The 23965-nt window shown below is 44.4% G+C and overlaps 1 protein-coding gene and 1 long non-coding RNA gene across 2 annotated transcripts; both read left to right on the forward strand.

The window, feature by feature from the left end:
- The first annotated feature begins 690 nt into the window (after nucleotides 1–690).
- On the forward strand, nucleotides 691–5168 carry LOC142471343 (uncharacterized). Its single transcript, XR_012789411.1, has 3 exons — nucleotides 691–825; nucleotides 4203–4223; nucleotides 4441–5168. It is a non-coding gene; the product is annotated as an uncharacterized LOC142471343 (long non-coding RNA).
- A 21-nt stretch (nucleotides 5169–5189) lies between these two features.
- On the forward strand, nucleotides 5190–16336 carry LOC142471441 (uncharacterized; the record flags this gene model as incomplete). Its single annotated transcript, XM_075578244.1, has 6 exons — nucleotides 5190–7109; nucleotides 8519–8627; nucleotides 10051–11670; nucleotides 13849–13923; nucleotides 14689–14765; nucleotides 15823–16336. Coding segments are annotated over 6 exons (4065 nt in total), but the record flags the coding sequence as incomplete, so codon positions are not given.
- Between the last annotated feature and the right edge of the window lie 7629 nt (nucleotides 16337–23965).

Raw genomic sequence — 23965 nt, forward strand, 5'->3', positions numbered from 1 at the left:
AATATTTTTGAATGATATATAAAGAAGTTTAATTAGCCAATCTGAATTTTTTTTTAACTCCTTCACGGTTAGAGGGTGATGCAATATATCCTCTCTCTATAATATGCAGTGAATCTCTCGCTCTGCTCATCTCTCCATTTGAAATGCACCGCTGTAACACTCAACTCCTCTCTCTCTTTGAAAGATGCCCAGCTGTCTCTCACTATTCTCCACTGAGACAAAGATGTACAACTATCTCTGTCTGCTCCTCTCTCCTTAAAACATAGCCTCCTGCCAGAGCTATACACAGCTATGCTACACACAGCTATACCCAGTTATATACAGCTGTCTCTCACTCTGCTCCTTCTTCCACTACACACATGGCTATATCTCAAACTGGTCTTTTTGACTCAACAAACACAGCTATTTCCCACCTAAAAAAATCCTCATCGGTCACCTCTGTTGACGTGAAAACGTGAATCCTGCACCTGTTTCTCCTGGTCACTCTTTTCTGGCATTACATCTCTTAATCATGTGTAAAATATTTGAGCTAATTGTCTAAATGTTCCTGGCAGGGAAAAAACACTTACTGTATTCAGAATGTCATAGGGTGTCACCTCTGAGCAATAACAGGGCTGGCTCTCCCTTCTCCACGACACCACCATATAAAACCCCACTGAATTAATATTCCCATTATTACAACCTTGCGTGTGCTTCTGGATCACTAACTTGGAAACTTCAAGGACTAAGATCAAAGGACCTAAAGAGAATATACAATGGGATCCTTGAAGTGGCTTCTCCTGGGCAATGTTCTTCTGCTCTCTACCTTGTTCTTTGATAGCTCAGGTACGTTTTGGAAATAGTTCTGGATCTGACCAATTTTAACATTCATAACATAACAAGTTCTAGAAAAGTTATTTTCTTCATTAATTTGGAGGAAAGTGTGTATAGTTTTTTTAATAGAGAGTTCTATAAAATAAGCTTTTGGAAAATAAGAGCGTACTGTACTTTAATACCAAAGTCTAGAAATGGAAGTTTTCTCATTAATTTGAATACAAGAGAGTAATGTAATACCACGTTCTGGAAAATCAACTTACTCATTATTTTGAAGCAAAGATACTAAATTAGTATAATTGACTATAAATTTAAGGGGGGGGGGGGGGGGAGGTACCAGTATTTGAAGCTACAGTAAGAGAGTAATTTAATACAATGGGCTAAAAAGTGAAGAATTACCACTATGTTGAAGCTTAAACACAAATTGAATGCCAAGTTGTAGAAATTAAAATGTCTCTTGAATTGAAGCTACAGTAAGAGTAATTTCATATAAAGTTCCATTAACTTAGAGACACATTTAATATACAGTAAGTGTCTTGTGGTGTCAAATTATAACAAGAGGTTAAGGAAGGACTAAGGAGAATCTGAAGTAGGTAGATAATTGTGCACAAGACAAGGTGGACACTTATCATCTATCCTGAACTCAACATTACTGTTTTTTTTCGTGATAATATACTTTTCTTCGCTATTATTTCATAGCAAATGTAGGTTAAAAAAATATATATATATATATATATATACAGTACCATTAGGACAGGCTTAAAAAAATAACTTTTACCAGTCAAAATTATTATACCAAGTTCTAAAAATTTAGTTTTTATAATTTCATTTATAATTTCTAAAACAAGAGAGTGATTTATTGCATAGATCTGAAAACATTAAGTTACTGTAAGCTTAGAGAGTTATTTAATACAAGTGGCTTGAGGTGTCCAATTATAACAAGATGTTAGGTACATCTTAAAATAGATAGATAATTATGCAAAACACAAGGTAGATATGTATCCTCCATTCAGAACTCAAAGTAGCTTTTTTAAAGTTATATACTGTATTTATGTCCTTTCTTCTATTCTTTCGTAGGTAGATTTTAGAAATATTAGAGGAAATGTCACAATAAACTTAAAAAGATAAATTACTTTGACCACACAAAAAAATTGTAGGAGGCTCTAGAAATGTACGTAATTTTAAAATAAAACTGAGAGAGCAATTTAGTATCAAGCTCCGGAGACTTATTTCTGTAAAATTATATTTTAGAGTTAGTAATAAAATTGAACCTTAGAGTTATTTCTGGGAGTTAAAAAGATTATGAGTATGTTAGAGCCTGACAACAAGACAAGGTGGTCCCTTATCTCCAACCCACATTGCTATTTTTTATCTAACGTAAGATCTTTTCTAGAAGTAAAAGGTTTCGAAAATATTTACGTACTGTATGAGATTTACAAATATGGATTTTGTAATTCTGAGTGAACTTCTGACCTCTAAATTATTCAGTACAGACTCACACAATCCTGCTTCTTTAATCCAATTTAGAGTGACCTCCCAACTGCAGATTATGAGGGATAGTCTCACGCAGTCCTGGGTTTATACCTAATGTTGGGTGACCTTCTGACTGCAGATTATCAGGACAGGAGGAAACAGGATCAAACAGTCCTGTTTGTTTTAACCTAATAGAGGGTGAGCTCTTAACTGCCGAATATCAGGGACAGGATCAGACAGTCATATATATATATATACCTATTGAAGCATTCCATTGGGATACTGTTTGATCTATTTATACCTGTACTGTATGCATATCTATTCGTATGTACCTGTTTACAAAGACTCTACATCTACTGTATACTGTACCTTTTACATCCACAATATAATAGCTCTACCTTACAGTATCTCTTGTTTGATATTGAGCCTTGATGAATTAAATTGCAGAGTGCACTATTTTGGCACCTATTTGAGTCACCTAAGTGCACTATACTTAGATACTTACATTTGATCATATATCCTACACTAGGGTGGTTGGTATTCACTGGAGACATTATTTAATATATATGTATTTGTTCACAAACACTTATTACATGTTTGAGTTCCTTCCCATATATTTGGGTGGGGGTGTGAATGTTTTACTGGGTGGGTTACTGACTGGGTGGGTGGGTTACTGACACTTTACTTACTGGGTGGGTGGGTTACTTGGGTTACTGACTTAACTGACTGGGTGGGTGGGTGGGTTACTGATGTTACTGACAGGGTGGGTGGGTTACTGACTGGGTGGGTGGTTGGTTGGTTGACTGACTGGGTGGGTTACTGACTGACTTTACTGACTGACTGGGTGGGTGGGTTATTGGGTGGGTGGGGAAGACAGTGTGTGGGTGAGTAGGTGGAGGGAGATAGTGGGTGAGGGGAAACAGTGGGTGGGTGACATACCTTGAGCGGCCCCCGTGCCCCCTGCACGTGTCCCCCCCCCCCCTCTTCACCTATACCCGGCGGTCCTCTCTGAGGGGAGAGAGAACAGGGCCCGTGGGTGGTGAGAGCTGTTGGTGAGGGGGGGGAGCCGGCGGGGAGGTGAGCTGCAGGTGAGGGGGAGTGATGGGGGGGGGGAGCCGGTGGGGAGTTGATCTGCAGGTGAGGTGGGGTGATGGGGGGGCTAACCGGCGGGGAGCTGAGCTGCGGGTGAGAGGGGGAGTGATGGGGGGAGCCGGTGGGGAGGTGAGCTGCAGGTGAGGGGGAGTGATGGGGGGGGGGTTGAGCCGGTGGGGAGGTGAGCTGCAGGTGAGGTGGGGTGATGGGGGGGCTAACCGGCGGGGAGCTGAGCTGCGGGTGAGAGGGGGAGTGATGGGGGGGTGAGCTGCGGGTGAAGGGGGGTGATGGGGGGGCTAACCGGCGGGGAGCTGAGCTGCGGGTGAGAGGGGGAGTGATGGGGGGGAGCCGGTGGGGAGGTGAGCTGCGGGTGAAGGGGGGTGATGGGGGGGGAGCCGGCGGTGGGGTGATATTGGGGGGGGCGGGGGTGGCTCTTGCCAGCGCACGTTACCTCAGGTGGTGAGTAATCCGCAATGGATGAATCTGCACTGAGGTTATTTTCTGAGAGTGTGGCAGTTGGGTATGTGAGGTCAATTGTGGAGGTTCTTTTTCGGATCCACCTTGTACTACAGCCCTGTGTTTATAGCTATTGTAACGTGAGCCCATGATTGCTGTGGGTTAGGACCGGCAGATACAATGACACGTTAGCCGTGTCTCCTTTCTGCGTGGCGGTTAATGCTATTAAATGGCTCCTGCTGGTGCGTTGTGTAATTCCCATTGCAATGTACCAGCGGGAGTAATAATGTCTGTTACTTCTGTATGTAATGTGGTATTCTGACACAAAGGAGACACAAATACTTACACAATCTGTCTGTGTGTTTCAGGTGCACAGACTACACCAGCAGGTACGTTGTATATTACCTACACCCCAGTATCCCCCCCCTGTGTTTCACATGTCGTTATCGGTCTCATCTCTCAATATTGGGTCTCTCCCCCTCCCCTTCCACCTCTCCCCCAACCTCTCCCTTCCCCCTCCACCTCTCCCCCTCCCCCTCCCTTTCCCCTCCCCTTCTCCCTCCCGGCAAAATACTAATACCATAACTGGTGATGCACCCCCTACAGATACAACTACTGCTGCTGCACCCACTACTACCCTAGCAACCATTACTACGGCAGCACCAACTACAGATACTACTACTGCAGCACCCACTACTACTGCAGCACCCACTACTACTCTAGCAACCATTACTACGGCAGCACCAACTACAGATACTACTACTGCAGCACCCACTACTACTGCAGCACCCACTACTACCCTAGCAACCATTACTACGGCAGCACCAACTACAGATACTACTACTGCAGCACCCACTACTACTGCAGCACCCACTACTACTGCAGCACCCACTACTACTGTAGCAACCACTACTACTTCTGCACCCACTACTACTATAGTAACTACTACAGAAGCACCCACTACTACTGCAGCACCAACTACTACAGCAGCCCCCACTACTACTGCAGCACCCACTACAGATACAACTACTACTGTAGCATCCACTACAACAGCAGCACCCACTACTACTGTAGCAACCACAACAGCAGCACCCACTACTACTGTAGCAGCCACAACAGATACAACTACTACTGCAGCACCCACTACTACAGTAGCAACCATTACTACAGCAGCACCAACTACAGATACAACTACTACTTTAGCAACCACTAGTACTGCAGCACCCACTACTACGGCACCCACTACTACTGCAGCAACCACTACTACTACTGCACCCACCACTACTGCAGCAACCACAACTACTGCACCCACTACTACTGTAGCAACCACTACTACTGCACCCACTACTACTACTGCAGCCACTACTACTGCAGCCACTACTACTGCACCCACAACTACTGTAGCAACCACTATTACTGCTGCAACCACAACTGCAGCAGCACCCACTACGGATACAACTACTACTTTAGCAACCACTAGTACTGCAGCACCCACTACTACTGTAGAAACCACTACTACAGCAGCACCCACTACTACTGCAGCATCAACTACTACTGCAGCACCCACAACTACTGTAGCAACCACTACTACTACTGCCCCCACTACTACTGTAGCAACCACTACTACTGCACCCACTACAACTGTAGCAACCACTACTACAGCAGCCCCCACTACAGATACAACTACTACTTTAGCAACAACTACTACTGCAGCACCCTCTACTACTGTAGCAACCACTACTACTGTAGCAACCACTACTACTGCTGCAACCACTACTACTGCACCCACTACTACTGTAGCAACCACTACTACTACTGCACCCACTACTACTGCAGCAACCACTACTACTGCACCCACTACTATTGTAGCAACCACTACTACTGCACCCACTACTACTGCAGCAACCACAACTGCAGCAGCACCCACTACGGATACAACTACTACTTTAGCAACCACTAGTACTGCAGCACCCACTACTACTGTAGAAACCACTACTACAGCAGCACCCACTACTACTGCAGCATCAACTACTACTGCAGCACCCACAACTACTGTAGCAACCACTACTACTACTGCCCCCACTACTACTGTAGCAACTACTACTACTGCACCCACTACAACTGTAGCAACCACTACAACAGCAGCCCCCACTACAGATACAACTACTACTTTAGCAACAACTACTACTGCAGCACCCACTACTACTGTAGCAACCACTACTACTGTAGCAACCACTACTAATGCTGCAACCACTACTACTGCACTCACTACTACTGTAGCAACCACTACTACTACTGCACCCACTACTACTGCAGCAACCACTACTACTGCACCCACAACTATTGTAGCAACCACTACTACTGCACCCACTACTACTGCAGCAACCACTACTACTGCACCCACCACTACTACTGTAGCAACCACTACTACTGCTGCAACCACTACTACTGCACCCACTACTACTACTGCTCCCACTACTACTGCAGCAACCACTACTGTTGCACCCACTACTACTGTAGCAACAACTACTATTACTGCACCCACTACTACTGCAGCAACCACAACTGCAGCAGCACCCACTACGGATACAACTACTACTTTAGCAACCACTAGTACTGCAGCACCCACTACTACTGTAGAAACCACTACTACAGCAGCACCCACTACTACTGCAGCATCAACTACTACTGCAGCACCCACAACTACTGTAGCAACCACTACTACTGCACCCACTACTACTGTAGCAACCACTACTACAGCAGCACCCACTACAGATACAACTACTACTTTAGCAACAACTACTACTGCAGCACCCACTACTACTGTAGCAACCACTACTACTGTAGCAACCACTACTACTACTACTGCACCCACTACTACTGCAGCAACCACTACTACTACTGCACCCACTACTACTGCAGCAACCACAACTGCAGCAGCACCCACTACGGATACAACTACTACTTTAGCAACCACTAGTACTGCAGCCATTACTACTGTAGAAACAACTACTACAGCAGCACCCACTACTACTGCAGCATCAACTACTACTGCAGCACCCACAACAACTGTAGCAACCACTACTACTACTGCCCCCACTACTACTGTAGCAACCACTACTACTGCACCCACTACTGCAGCACCCACTACTACTACTGCACCCACTACTACTGCAGCAACCACTACTACTGCACCCACTACTACTGTAGCAACCACTACTACTACTGCATCCACTACTACTGCAGCAACCACTACTACTGCACCCACTACTACTGTAGCAACCACTACTACTGCACCCACTACTACTGCAACCACTACTACTGTAGCAACCACTACTACTGCTGCAACCACTACTACTGCACCCACTACTACTGTAGCAACCACTACTACTACTGCACCCACTACTACTGCATCAACCACTACTACTGCACCCACTACTACTGTAGCAACCACTACTACTGCACCCACTACTACTGTAGCAACCACAACTACAGATACAACTACTACTTTAGCAACCACTAGTACTGCAGCATCCACTACTACTGCAGCAACCACTACTACTGTAGCAACCACTACTACTGCACCCATTACTACTGTAGCAACCACTGCTACTACTGCACCCACTACTACTGCACCCACTACTACTACTGCACCCACTACTACTGCAGCAAGCACTACTACTGCACCCACTACTACTATTGCACCCACTACTACTGCAGCAACCACTACTACTGCACCCACTACAACTACTGCACCCACTACTACTGCACCCACTACTACTACTGCACCCACTACTACTGCAGCAACCACTACTACTGCACCCACTACTAGTGTAGCAACCACTACTACAGCAGCACCCAATACAGATACAACTACTACTTTAGCAACCACGAGTACTGCAGCATCCACAACTACTGCAGCACCCACTACTATTGTAGCAACCACTACTACTGTAGCAACCACTACTACTGCACCCACTACTACTTTAGCAACCACTACTACTACTACACCCACTACTACTGCAGCAACCACTACTACTGCACCCACTACTACTGTAGCAACCACTACTACTGCTACTGCACTCACTACTACTGCAGCAACCACTACAACTGCACCCACTACTACTGAAGCAACCACTTCTACTGCTGCAACCACTACTACTGCACCCACTACTACTACTACACCCACTACTACTGCAGCAACCACTACTACTGCACCCACTACTACTGTAGCAACCACTACTACTGCACCCACTACTACTGTAGCAACCACTACTACTGCTGCAACCACTACTACTGCACCCACTACTACTACTGCACCCACTACTACTGCAGCAACCACTACTACTGCTGCAACCACTACTACTGCACCCACTACTACTACTGCACCCACTACAACTGTAGCAACCACTACTACTGCACCCACTACTACTGTAGCAACCACTACTACTGCTGCAACCACTACTACTGCACCCACTACTACTACTGCACCCACTACTACTGCAGCAACCACTACTACTGCACCCACTACTACTGTAGCAACCACTACTACTACTGCACCCACTACTACTGTAGCAACCACTACTACTACTGCACCCACTACTACTGCACCCACTACTAGTGTAGCAACCACTACTACAGCAGCACCCACTACAGATACAACTACTAATTTAGCTACCACTAGTACTCCAGCATCCACTACTACTGCAGCACCCACTACTACTGTAGCAACCACTACTACTGTAGCAGCCACAACTACTGCTGCAACCACTACTACTGCACCCACTACAACTGTAGCAATCACTACTACTACTGCACCCACTACTACTGCAGCAACCACTACTACTGCACCCACTACTACTGTAGCAACCACTACTACTACTGCACCCACTACTACTGCAGCAACCACTACTACTACTGCACCCACTACTACTGCAGCAACCACTACTACTGCAGCAACCACTACTACTGCACCCACTACTACTGTAGCAACCACTACTACTACTGCACCCACTACTACTGCACTCACTACTACTGCAGCAACCACTACTACTGCACCCACTACTACTGTAGCAACCACTACTACTGCTGCAACCACTACTACTGCACCCACTACTACTGCACCCACTACTACTGCAGCAACCACTACTACTGCACCCACTACTACTGCAGCAACCACTACTACTGCACCCACTACTACTGTAGCAACCACTACTACTACTGCACCCACTACTACTGTAGCAACCACTACTACTACTGCACCCACTACTACTGCAGCAACCACTACTACTGCACCCACTACTAGTTTAGCAACCACTACTACAGCAGCACCCACTACAGATACAACTACTACTTTAGCAACCACTAGTACTGCAGCATCCACTACTACTGTAGCAACCACTACTACTTTAGCAACCACTACTACTGCTGCAACCACTACTACTGCACCCACTACAACTGTAGCAACCACTACTACTACTGCACCCACTACTACTACTGCACCCACTACTACTGTAGCAACCACTACTACTGCACCCACTACTACTACTGCACCCATAACTACTGCAGCAACCACTACTACTGCATCCACTACTACTGTAGCAACCACTACTACTGCTGCAACCACTACTACTGCACCCACTACTACTACTGCAGCAACCACTACTACTGCAACCACTACTACTGCACCCACTACTACTGCAGCAACCACTACTACTGCACCCACTACTACTGTAGCAACCACTACTACTACTGCACCCACTACTACTGCAGCAACCACTACTACTGCACCCACTACTACTGCAGCAACCACTACTACTACTTCACCCACTACTACTGCAGCAACCACTACTACTACTGCACCCACTACTACTGTAGCAACCACTACTACTACTGCACCCACTACTACTGCAGCAACCACTACTACTGCACCCACTACTACTGCAGCAACCACTACTACTAGTGCACCCACTACTACTGCAGCAACCACTACTACTGCAGCAACCACTACTACTGCACCCACTACTACTGTAGCAACCACTACTACTACTGCACCCACTACTACTGCACTCACTACTACTGCAGCAACCACTACTACTGCACCCACTACTACTGTAGCAACCACTACTACTGCTGCAACCACTACTACTGCACCCACTACTACTGCACCCACTACTACTGCAGCAACCACTACTACTGCACCCACTACTACTGCAGCAACCACTACTACTGCACCCACTACTACTGTAGCAACCACTACTACTACTGCACCCACTACTACTGTAGCAACCACTACTACTACTGCACCCACTACTACTGCAGCAACCACTACTACTGCACCCACTACTAGTTTAGCAACCACTACTACAGCAGCACCCACTACAGATACAACTACTACTTTAGCAACCACTAGTACTGCAGCATCCACTACTACTGTAGCAACCACTACTACTGTAGCAACCACTACTACTGCTGCAACCACTACTACTGCACCCACTACAACTGTAGCAACCACTACTACTACTGCACCCACTACTACTACTGCACCCACTACTACTGTAGCAACCACTACTACTGCACCCACTACTACTACTGCACCCACTACTACTGCAGCAACCACTACTACTGCATCCACTACTACTGTAGCAACCACTACTACTGCTGCAACCACTACTACTGCACCCACTACTACTACTGCAGCAACCACTACTACTGCAACCACTACTACTGCACCCACTACTACTGCAGCAACCACTACTACTGCACCCACTACTACTGTAGCAACCACTACTACTACTGCACCCACTACTACTGCAGCAACCACTACTACTGCACCCACTACTACTGCAGCAACCACTACTACTACTGCACCCACTACTACTGCAGCAACCACTACTACTACTGCACCCACTACTACTGTAGCAACCACTACTACTACTGCACCCACTACTACTGCAGCAACCACTACTACTGCACCCACTACTACTGTAGCAACCACTACTACTACTGCACCCACTACTACTGCAGCAACCACTACTACTGCACCCACTACTACTGCAGCACTCTCTACTAGTGCCGCATCAACTACTACTGCAGTATCCACTACAACTACAGCATCCACACCTGTGGCCACCACTGAGTCCACTACTCGAATCACAACTGGGACACAACCTGTAATTACAAATGGAATTGACAGTACAGGAACCACAAGTGGAAGTGCCACTACAGGACCCACCTCAAGTGGAAGTGCCACTACAGGAACCAGCACAAGTGGAAGTGCCACTACAGGAACCACTGCAAGTGGAAGTGCCACTACAGGAACCACTGCAAGTGGAAGCACCACTACAGGAACTAGCACAAGTGGAAGTGTCACTACAGGAACCACTTCAAGTGGAAGTGCCACTACAGGAACCACTGCAAGTGGAAGCACCACTACAGGAACTAGCACAAGTGGAAGTGTCACTACAGGAACCACTTCAAGTGTAAGTGCCACTACAGGAACCACCGCAAGTGGAAGCACCACTACAGGAACCACTTCAAGTGGAAGTGCCGCTACAGGAACCACAGCAAGTGGAAGTGCCACTACAGGAACCACCGCAAGTGGAAGCACCACTACAGGAACCACTTCAAGTGGAAGTGCCACAACAGGAACCACCGCAAGTGGAAGTGCCGCTACAGGAACCACCGCAAATGGAAGTGCCACAACAGGAACCACTTCAATTGGAAGTACCAATACAGGAACCACCGCAAGTGGAAGTGCCACTACAGGAACCACCGCAAGTGGAAGTGCCACTACAGGAACCACCGCAAGTGGAAGTGCCACTACAGAGACCACCAGTAAGTCATAAGCTTTTCTTTTTTTCATATATTCCTTGGGATTCTTCTTAATTAATATTCCTTCTTAAGTGTCAGTCTGGCCTATCACCCAAATGTACTAATCACAGTGACATATTTAAGGGGTAAGCCTCCCTTATGACCAAACGGTACTAAACTGTACTAATGTTTAGTGACATGGTTAAGGGGACATTCTCCCCCCCACCCCACCCCCAGTACCAAAGGGTACTAATGGTATGTATATGGGGTCAGTCCCTCCTAGGGGCAAAGTGTACTAATGGCAGTGACAGGGTTAAGGGGTCAGTCCCTCCTAGGAGCAAAGTGTACTAATGGCAGTGACGTGGTTAAGGGGTCAGTCCCTCCTAGGAGCAAAGTGTACTAATGGCAGTGACATGGTTAAGGGGTCAGTCCCTCCTAGGGGCAAAGTGCACTAATGGCAGTGACATGGTTAAGGGGTCAGTCCCTCCTAGGAGCAAAGTGTACTAATGGCAGTGACGTGGTTAAGGGGTCAGTCCCTCCTAGGAGCAAAGTGTACTAATGGCAGTGACATGGTTAAGGGGTCAGTCCCTCCTAGGGGCAAAGTGCACTAATGGCAGTGACAGGGTTAATGGGTCAGTCCCTCCTAGGGGCAAAGTGTACTAATGGCAGTGACATGTTTAAAGGGGTCAGTACCTCCTAGAGGCAAAGTGTACTAATGGCAGTGACATGGCTAAGGGGTCAGTCTCTCCTAGGGGCAAAGTGTACTAATGGCAGTGACAGGGTTAAGGGGTTAGTCCCTCATAGGGGCAAAGTGTACTAATGGCAGTGACATGGTTAAGGGACAGTCCCACCTAAGGGCAAAGTGTACTAATGGCAGTGACAGGGTTAAGGGGTCACATATGGGTGATTGATGCCCTAGTTACAAAAATCTGACATAATTACTTTTTTTAAAACAATCTTTTAGTTGATTTGTAAACATTGGGAGCTGAGACTCGGGGTCAGTTTGATTTGCCCCGGCCGCTCCTTTTTATCCGATGTCACTGTGAGTTCAACAAGAGTTTGCACAGGCAAACACCCCCCCACCCCCGCTCTCCCTCTTCCCTTCCCCTTATCTGTAAGGGATCTCTGATAAGAAAAGGGATGGGTAAGGATAAGGAAAACACTTGATTGACAAATACGGCCCCATTCAGAGGCCCCTAAGTAATGCAATATCACACATATGCACGCAAAAATAATATAATAATAATAATAATAATATATATATAACAGCAAGCATTGCAACGTTGGAATCCAAATAAGCCTGCGACCCCTAAGCCTACGGCCCCAGTATGTGCTTCTGCATGCGCGCCCTGTGACCTGGCGGTGTGCGCGCAGGTTACGGCCGCGATATGATGTCTGTAGGGGAGCTATGAGATGCATGGCGAGCACAGCCATGATGGGGTATATCTGCCCTTCCATTGGCTGCCAAAAAATATTGTCTTCCCTGGCAGCGTACGCGTCACTGCGCTTTGCCCGCCCACACACACTGGAGCCTGCCCCCTAGAGGGCTGTGGTGTGTGGTGCGCATTCCGTAGCGCTCGCCGCAGCGGCCACTGAGGACCTGGCCTAAGTAATGCAATGTGTAATATATTTAGAAGGAAACAAAAACAGACAAATATTGGCTATTAGCAAACTCATGTATGGATAGATAGATATGAGACAGACAGACAGACAGACAGACAGACAGACAGACAGACAGACAGACAGACAGACAGACAGACAGACAGACAGACAGACAGACAGACAGACAGATAGACAGATAGACAGATAGATAGATAGATAGATAGATAGATAGATAGATAGATAAATAGATAGATAGATAGATAGATAGATAGATAGATAGATAGATAGATAGATAGATAGATAGATAGATAGATAGATAGATAGATAGATAGATAGATAGATAGATAGAGATTAGATAGATAGATAGATAGATAGATAGATAGATAGATAGATAGAGATGAGATAGATAGATAGATATATATATATATAGGTATGAGATAGATAGAGATGAGATAGATAGATAGATAGATAGATAGATAGATAGATAGATAGATAGATAGATAGATAGATAGATAGATAGATAAATAGATAGATAGATATGAGATAGATAGATAGATAAATAGATAGAGATATAAATCTATGTCATTGTTTTATCTGCAGCTGCAGCAGGAGGCGGCAGCACAGTGATACAGAGTACCACAAGCACAACTCAAGCATTGTCTGCCAATTCTGCAGGTAAGAGAGATACTCATCATCAATATACACTGCAGTATGTTCATTATCAGGTTATTAGCCTCTGTATCAAGTGCAGTGTTCATTATCAGCGTATAGATACTAATCATCAATATACAGAACGGCGTGTTCATTATCAGTGTATAGATACTCATTATCATTATACAGTGCACCATGTTCAATATTAGTATGTAGATACATCATTATACAGCGCATCGTGTTTATTACCAGTGTATAGAGATACCCAGCATCATTATACAGTGCAGCGCGTTCATTATCAGTGTATAGATACTCAGCATCTTTATACATCGTGACATGTTTACTATTAGTGCATAGATACTCACCATCATTATACAGCACAGCGTGTTCATTATCAGTGTATAGATACTCAGCATCTTTATACATCGTGACATGTTTACTATTAGTGCATAGATACTCATCATCATTATACAGTGCAGCGTGTTCATTATCAGTGTATAGATACTCTGCATCATTATACAGCGCGGTGTGTTCATTATCAGTGTATAGATACTCAACACCATTATACAATGCAGCGTGTTCATTATCAGTGTATAGATACTCACCACCATTGTGCAGCGTGTTCATTATCAGCGTATAGGTACTCAGCATCTTTATACAGTGTGACATGTTTATTTTCAGTGTATAGATACTCATCATCATTATAGTGCGTAGCTTGTTCATTAACAGTGTATAGTGATACTCAGTATTATTATAGAGTGCAGTATATACTCTCTTGCTTTCTTACAGTGCCAATCTGGGGTATTATTCTTCTCGCACTGGTTGCTGCACTTTCTGCTGCCCTACTCCTGGGTGTGCTTTTTGCAGTGAGTATTTGCCCTATAAACATTACTAAACATCATATACAGGATTGTATAATCTTCCACTTTATATCCCAACACAGATAACCTAACCATAAAACGTGAACCCTAATTACCGGACCTTGACCTATAACTGGCCCTAATACCCTATTCCAAACCCAACCCTATTACACTAATATTAACCAACTAGAACCAACACATATAATACCAAACCTAACAACCCTAACCTTAACTAAAACCCTAACTCTAACTCTAACCCTAACTCTAACCCTAACTCTAACCCTAACTCTAACCCTAACTCTAACGCTAACTCTAACCCTAACTCTAACGCTAACTCTAACCCTAACTCTAACCCTAAGTTTAACGCTAACTCTAACCCTAACTCTAACCCTAACTCTAACCCTAACACTAACCCTAACTCTAACCTTAACTCTAACCCTAACTCTAACCCTAGTTCTAACCCTAACTCTAACCCTAGTTCTAGCCCTAACTCTAACTCTAACTCTAACCCTAACTCTAACCTTAACTCTAACCCTAACTCTAACCCTAGTTCTAACCCTAACTCTAACCCTAACTCTAACCCTAAGTTTAACGCTAACTCTAACCCTAACTCTAACCCTAACTCTAACCTTAACTCTAACCCTAACTCTAACCCTAGTTCTAACCCTAACTCTAACCCTAACTCTAACCCTAACACTAAGGCTAACCCTACAATAATCCGTGTACCGTGACATAATCCCTAACACTAACTCTACCTCAACACACTACACATGGAACACAAACCCTAACCCTAACAAAACCCTTTACACTAATCTTGTACATTAGCCAAACATGAACCGTAACACTAACTCTAACCCAACAGAACAATCCTGTAATAGAAACCCTAACACTAACCCTAATTTAAACAACAATTCTTACACCAATCTTAATACACTAATCTAATTACCACTAATCCTATCCATCATACACTGACCTAATACATAAACCCTAGTACTAATCCTAATACATTTCCCGTGCCACTAACCCTATAATTTAATGTAACTCTGAGCTCTTTCCTCTGCAGGTACTGAAGTGTGGGAGAACTGGAATGTACAACGTAACCTATTATCCTTCGTACTTCAATCACTTGGGTGGGAACATCTCTGGAAGACCCCACGCACACCACGACCCCGAGGGGGGTTCACGGCCGAGAGAAGACTTTAACAGGAGACCCTCGTCAACAAGAGAGCACCATGACTTTAACAGGAGACCCTCGCCAACTAGAGAGCAGCATGAGATGCGCCCAAGACCTTCCCAATCGGGACAAAAACACCAATCAACCCCATAGACATACTGTAAATCCTGTATAGGATTGTCCTGTTGATGACTCGGCTAATATCCTACTCCTACTAATACCTAGATTGTAAGCTCTGTGGGTCACAATCGAAAGCTTCGACCCCAGCAGCGTGACTGCGGCAGACACTATCTTGGACGCCGTTGACTTTCATATTTTGTGTACACGGCACGGGAGACAGAAAGTCTTTCTGAATCTGCATATAAACTAAAACACACATCTTATAAAAGTCACAGAGAAATTGCTTTGTATGAAACGTATTAATTTATTCCTAACTTTATTATTATAAATTATTGGCAGCAAAGAAAAATCATATTGCTTATTTGTTTTAATTATTTGTTAAGTAGTGTGTATGGGGGAGTCTGGCCCCGTCGGCACTGTACCTTTGCTGTGTATACATGGTGTAGTAGTGTGTGAGGGTGAGGCTAGCGCGGCCACTGCTCGTGCTGTACCTGTGTTGTGTATACATGGTGTAGTAGTGTGTGTGAGGGGGAGGCTGGCAATGCTCGCGCTGTACCTGTGTTGTGTATACATGGTGTAGTAGTGTGTGTGAGGGGGAGGCTGGCACTGCCGCTGCCCGCGCTGTACCTGTGCTGCGTATACATGGTGTAGGAGTGTGCGTGAGGGGGAGGCTGGCACTGCCACTGCCCGTGCTGTACCTGTGCTGTGTATACATGGTGTAGTAGTGTGTGTGAGAGGGAGGCTGGCACTGCCGCTGCCCGCGCTGTACCTGTGCTGTGTATACATGGTGTAGTAGTGTGTGTAAGGGGGAGGATGGCACTGCCGCTTCCCGCGCTGTACCTGTGCTGTGTATACATGGTGTAGTAGTGTGTGTGAGGGGGAGGCTGGCACTGCCGCTGCCTGTGCTGTACCTGTGCTGTTTATACATGTCATGGTGTAGTAGTGTGTGTGAGGGGGAGGCTGGCACTGCCGCTGCCCGCGCTGTACCTGTGCTGTGTATACATGTCATGGTGTAGTAGTGTGTGTGACGGGAATATTTTTTTTATTTTAAATACAAAATACAATTATTTACAAAAACACATAATATTACAGAAAAGCTTCCAGAGAATCACAGGCAATACATTTTCTTAGAGAGATCCCCTTTCAATGATATCTAAACGCATCTCTCCAACCTCTCAGGTTCCCCCTGCTATATACACTTTACATCTGATAGATAAATAACACAAAGTAGTCAAGCAAGTTTCCTGCAAAAAAGAAAATCTAATTCTTAAAGTCCTTTACAATAGAAAAGGCTTCAGTCCGTGCCATTTTTGTCTTAACACTATTCACATTAATACTTGCCACTTTCAGCGGAGAGGGGCACTTTGGCATATTTAGTGAATCAATCACCACCCTTTTTTTTTCTTTTTAGTACCATTTTTCTTTTTGACCATTTTCTTTCTCCCGGGGGGGCTCTCTGACGGCAGATTTCTCTTATTTGATGGTCCGGCCATCTCAATGTCCGGAATATATCCAGACTGCTGCGAGGCCTGACTGTCTGACATATCGGGGTCTGCATCATCCATCTTTTCACCCCAACTCTTTTCCCGCCAATACCTCATATGTATTGTGCAGCGAGATCTCTTCTTGGACAGTTTCTTTATCTCCAGTTGAGCTGGTTTGGACAGTGATTTTTTTCTTTTTTATTGTTTCCCATTCATCATCGCCATCTTTGCTGGATTCACTGCCATCTTTGTGAGGTTTGCCACCATCTCTGCGGGGTACATTGCCTTCCTGAGTAGAATTCTCTCTGTTTGGTACAAAACTCAGATTGCTCCTGTGTTAGCCATCTGACCCTGTTTGAGCTGGTGGTGCATATGTCAGACCCAGAGACTTTTAAACCTCTTCTATAGGTGTAAGTTGAAGACTTTCTGTTGGCAATGCTTTATTCTCTTTATCACTAGGAGATGCTGTATTCTGTACACTACACATTTCCTTCTGCCCATAATGGTTATGTTCGGCTTCTGGGAAATCTTTAAAGGAATGTCCACATTTATAGCACAGGTTGCAGACTATGTCCTTGTCACACTCAGAGCTGTGATGACCAATTGAACCACAATCACACGCTGAGCTTAAGTGCCTGGCGGAATCTCATTTAAAACACTTTTTAGGCTGTTCCCAATAAAAACATCACCCGCGATCCCTTCCAATATATATGGCGTTTGGGAGGTGACATGCCACATTGTGTGTGAATCTGAGTTTAACTTTAAACTTGTAGCCCCCATTCCAGAAACCTTCAGCATCCATATTTTTGACTGGATCAGTCTGAACATCACACTGTCTTTGTAGCCAAAAATATATATCCTCTACAGTCTCTATACAAAAAAATAACATTCACTTCCACGGTCACAGGGCGAGATACTTGGATAACTTTAAAAAAATTCCCATTCAGGATTATCCTTCACTTCTTTATAACAAAGCCAGAATTGTTCTAGCCCTTCTGGTGTCTTAAAGCTGACTTCATAGTTCCTGCTATTAGGAGCATGTAACAAAGCATAAACCACATTGAGTTGGAAGCCAAAAGAAACTTTGATCAAGTCCTTTCCTATAACAAATCTGTCCTGTATAGGAACCATATCCCCATAATAATGCAGCTTAACTATGTTCCTGCACTTTCTGGCATCATCAAATGACATATAAGATGTACTTGGTCGCCTCGTCTCCATGCTGACTGCAGGGGGGAGCTGGCTCAGCTGCTCCTGTTAGTTTTGCTGCCATTCCTGCTTCACTTAAGGACCTTGCCTTTGCCGCTCCTGTTTCTGCCAAGGGCTTTGATGCTGCTGCAGGCTGTATGTATTTCTCTATGGAAAATAGCTGAAGCGCTCAAATGCAGGTATATCTCAAATGATAATAAGCCAGACCACTGTACCAGGGTACTAACAATTGATATAGTACCTATTGTGTCATATAATGGGTACTATCCTCCTGAAGACAGGTGGTGTGTGGTGCAACCCACTCACCATATGTCTCATTGGCAGGTTCCCCTGAAAAATATGCAAATACTCACATCCTGGTAGGGCAGGCAGGCAGGCTGTGCAGCTACTCAATGCAATACAGGGAAAAGGGAGACCAAAAAGCGCACCAGCACAAACGGAGCAGGAAGAAAACCAGAACAAAAAAATGATTAAAAGGGCACTTTAATGTGGCAAAAGACCCATCCAATGCATTTCGAACGTCGCAGCGTTCTTTTTCAAGGAAAAAGAACGCTGCGACGTTCGAAATGCATTGGATGGGTCTTTTGCCACATTAAAGTGCCCTTTTAATCATTTTTTTGTTCTGGTTTTCTTCCTGCTCCGTTTGTGCTGGTGCGCTTTTTGGTCTCCCTTTTCCCTGTATGTATTTCTCTCCCATTTTAGGAATGTCCATTTCTTGTGCCTCAAAAGCCTCTACTGCTTCAGCGTTTTCCACTGCTTCAGCCATTTCTATTTCAGACACTTCTTCTTCTCTGCCGAAACGTTGGACCTTTTGGTGGCACATTAAATATATTCTGCATAAGACCGTGTGCCTGCTTCCATTTTCTACACTGTCTCAGGTGTATTGCCAGCATCATTCAGGCTCTCAGCTTGGGCTGTTTGCAGTGTGTCTGCCTTGGGTGTGGCTGCTAATTCCTGCACCTGTCTGCTCCCCTCAACTGTTTGCAGGGTCTCTGTGTCAGGTACAGTTGTATGCAGGGTCTCTGTGTCAGGTACAGTTGTATGCAGGGTCTCTGTGTCAGGTACAGTTGTATGCAGGGTCTCTGTGTCAGGTACAGTTGTATGCAGGGTCTCTGTGTCAGGTACAGTTGTATGCAGGGTCTCTGTGTCAGGTACAGTTGTATGCAGGGTCTCTGTTTCTGGTGCAGTTGTATGCAGGGTCTCTGTCTCAGGTGAATCTGCAGTTGCCTGTGCAGTAGTGTGTTTGCCCTTACTAACGTGTGGGATACAACAAAACACAGGGGTGCCCAATGCTACATCCAATTGACAAAACATATACAGTAATAAGTATAAAGTTTAAATACTTCAATAATAATAATAATAATAATAATAATAATAATATTTACTTGGTTATTTAGTTAAACCCTTTGGCCAAAGCGTCATAAGCCTGCATACCACGTCAAGGTATAACCAAAATTAATGCAGGTCCTACACTACACTGTGAACCCTTCCCTTTAACTCTGTATGAGGGGAAATAACCATGGTAGATCCTGTTCTTTGCAGCAAAGTGAAAAGACATCCCAAGTTAAAAAGGTGAGGAGGAGTGAGCTCTGTGGGGAGGTGCCACCTACCTCCATACAACTGTTACCAGTCAGAAATTGATTAACACACAGAGGTCTTTTCACTTTAAGTAGAGGAAGAAGACTAAAGGCCACATGATAATTATAATAATAAATAAATAAGCATCAAATATGTAAATACAAATGCACAACTATAAATACATACAAGAAGAACAATCTATCTACAATTTATTTATGTATAAAAAGGTATGTTTACAAATTATTTAAAAATGGTTCAACAAAAAAGGTATCTGGTCTGTAAAAAGGAGATGTATTTGATTTTTTTTATACAACAACTAGTTAAATAACAAGAGAAAACAACAAATACACGGGAGCAAAAGAAAAAGGAAAGATAATCAAAGTTGAACCAAAAGGCATTAATGTCAAAATCGACAATTTGGGCTGCATTGTCCAAAGATGATGTATCCGTGAGGGTTCTTTTGGAGAAAGTGCATTGTCACCTCTCCAATTGGGTCGAACTTGCTCTAGCCCCAGATAACGTAGGCCAGAAGGGTCAGGAATTGGGACTCTTTTTAAAGTGTACTGAAACGTTGTGGGACTCTGGACCTACATTTATGTTACGCACATGAATTATTACCCGTAGAGGACTCCAACAGGGAATAAAGCTTGTCATGTTAGATGTTATTCCTGACACATGAGTTAAGTTATCTCACTTGCAGACACCAAACTTCCAAGTTGTAATGAGAATGGAGTTTTGTTGTTCTTCTGATGGCCTTTGTGCATGACAAATTAACATGTGTCTCTTACTAAAATGTCTAAGATGCTGAAATATAGTTGTTCTTGATGAAATATTTTGTTATGGGAAGCTCACTAGTATAGCGGGCCTCCCCTCACCTCCCTAGCTGGATGTTGGCTCAATTAAAGAAGAAATCATCCACTCTCCTCATATTATATGTGATCAGGGTGCACTATGGTAATATGAATATAAAAGAAGAAGGTGCGCCCCCTAACAAGTAGGGGGAGCATAGAAACCCAATTTGCATGCACTCTCAGATCAGTTGTGTTAGGTCACAGGGGTCCTCAGGTGGTCCCCGAGGGTGTCTTTGGGCCCTCGGGTGGTCCTCATGGGTGTCCGGGTGTCCTCAGGTTGTCGCTGCATGTGTCTGTGGGCCCTCTGGTGGTCCCTGCAGGTGTCTGGGGGTCCACAAGTGGTCCCCGTGGGTTCCTGTGGGCCCCCTGGTGGTCCCTGTGGGTGTCCGGGGGTCATCAGGTTGTCCCAGCGGGTGCCTGGGGGCCCTTGGGTGGTCCTGTGGTACCAATCCTGTGGCAAAAATATTTCTCCAATAAATTGAAATAAATACACCCCCCTCCCCCCACCCCATCACATACAGTTCAATAATGTAACATCATCCCTTTAAGGGATGTCACTTCCTTTTGAACTAATGTAACCTATCTCATGGTACAGCAACCAATGGGATTGTCTTCAATCCCATTGGCTGTAATACCATGTGATATAGCCATGTGGTTTTAAGGATGTGACATGCCTTCTTTGGAGATGACGTCCCACCCTTAATTAAAAAAGAAAAGAGGCGGGCACACGATACAGCATCCAATTGGATTGGAGCTGTACACTCTGACCATAAAATGTGATGTCACAGGCCTGTACATCTCATTTTACCTCAAGAAGCCGAGGAGACAACTTCCTGTTGTGGATTTACCATTGGGTTTTGGATTGACAGATGAAGAAAGAAGACAGTGATAGAAGATAAAAAACAGAAGACTTCTTTTACCTGATTCTGGTCTTCAAGGTGGATGGCGTTGTATTGCGGATGATGATGTCGTGGTACGAGAGATTACAGATACAACGGGATTCAGAGGGTGAAGACTTCTAAAGGTAAGAGAAATATTGAATGTATGTAAATGTCTTTTTTTCAGGATTTTCATTGTATTTATTTATTTTTATGTTTGGGATTGCCTTTGACGGATAATGTATTAATCTGTGCCCCTTTAGGGTACAGATAAATACAGTGACAGCCAATGCATTTTTTTGGCAAATGCTTGTTTTGGATTGATTGTAATTTTTTCTATTTGCTTTTATTGTTTTAATTCAATTGGTTGCATTTTGATGGCTTGTTTTTCGTACATTTTAGGATTGGTTACAGTTTTAAATTAATTATTTGTTTTGTTGGCAACTGGTTTAAATTCATTAATTGTTTTGTTGGCTAGTGTTTAAAATTAATTAATTGTTTTGTTTGTTAGTGCTTTTATTTATTTAATTGGTTGGATAGTGCATTTATTTATTTTATTGTTTGGCTAGTGCTTTTATTTATTTATTTAATTGGTTGGTTAGCGATTTTATTTATTTACTTGGGTGGATAGTGCTTTTATTTATTTAATTGTTTGGCTAGTGCTTTTATTTATTTAATTGGTTGGTTAGTGCTTTTATTTATTTAATTGGTTGGCTAGTACTTTTATTTATTTAATTGGGGTTTTTAGGTGCTTCTGTATATCTTTTATTATTGTGTATTTTTGGCCTTCATGCTTTTTTATTAGGGTGACCATTGACTGCTATAGTGGCTTATCATGCCCATATTATATGGTTATGATGTACCACTATGCCAATCAATGGGTAGAGGGTGGGTATAGCGGTCCCGGGGTGGGTGGTTAGGCCTCCCTGGTGGGTAGCGGGGGATGGGGCTTAACCCCTTAATTACTATAATGGTTATTAACTGATAAGTTGATTAAGGAGTTAGGGGCCATTAGATAGTATTTTGTCTTGTATTCTTTCTGGCAACGGAGGACATGGACCTTGAGCATGCTGATGAGGACACCCTTCATGGTGGCAGGGGTAAGTAGAAAGTTTTATTTACTGTATTTATGGTGACTGGCAAATGTTCTATTTTATAATGGGCAAATTAGTTATTATCCATATCAGGATAATAGTTATTTTGCCCATTAATGTGCTGTATGTGTTGGGGGCAGGGGGTGTATTTATTTCAATGTATTGCAAAAACAAATAACCACAGAATTGGTACCGCAGGCCAGCGGGGACCTGCAGGGACCATCTGAGGGCCCCCAGAAACCCACAGAGACCAACCAAGGTACTCAGACACCCACAGGGTCTACCTGTGGATCCCCGAACACCCACGGGACCCACCTGAGGACCCCCGGACAACCGCGGCTGCTTTTATCAATCATGTGGGGGTAGAGGAGGTAGGTACTAGTGTTTATTGTGGGTAGCAGGGGTGGTTGAAGGGGGGATTTGGCCCTTGGTGGGTAGCGGGAGGGGTTAGCCCCTTCATTGCCTTAGCGGTTAGACGCCAAGGTAATGAAGTTGCCTGTAAATGCATCTTTATTGCATGTGATTCATGCCGGGGGTCTCCGGTGCTGATATTAATGGGTATCAGATCTGGAGACCCCTAGAATCAATCAATCCATGATAGGATAACCTAATCGCGGCTACTAGAATTGCATGAGTTTCATAACCTGCCAAAAAGTGGCTTATTGCTGCTCACCCAGCGATTTTCTTTATGACGGCTGAAATTTTTGGCGATTCATGCCTTTATCGCCCACTTATTGAGGCTTACTCAATAGCAGTAGGCATTTTTGCCGATAAGTGGCTTCGGCACATTGTGGATCGGGTAGACAGATTGTTGGGAG

This window comes from Ascaphus truei, chromosome 20 (assembly GCF_040206685.1).
Source record: "Ascaphus truei isolate aAscTru1 chromosome 20, aAscTru1.hap1, whole genome shotgun sequence".
Classification (NCBI taxonomy): Eukaryota; Metazoa; Chordata; class Amphibia; order Anura; family Ascaphidae; genus Ascaphus; species Ascaphus truei.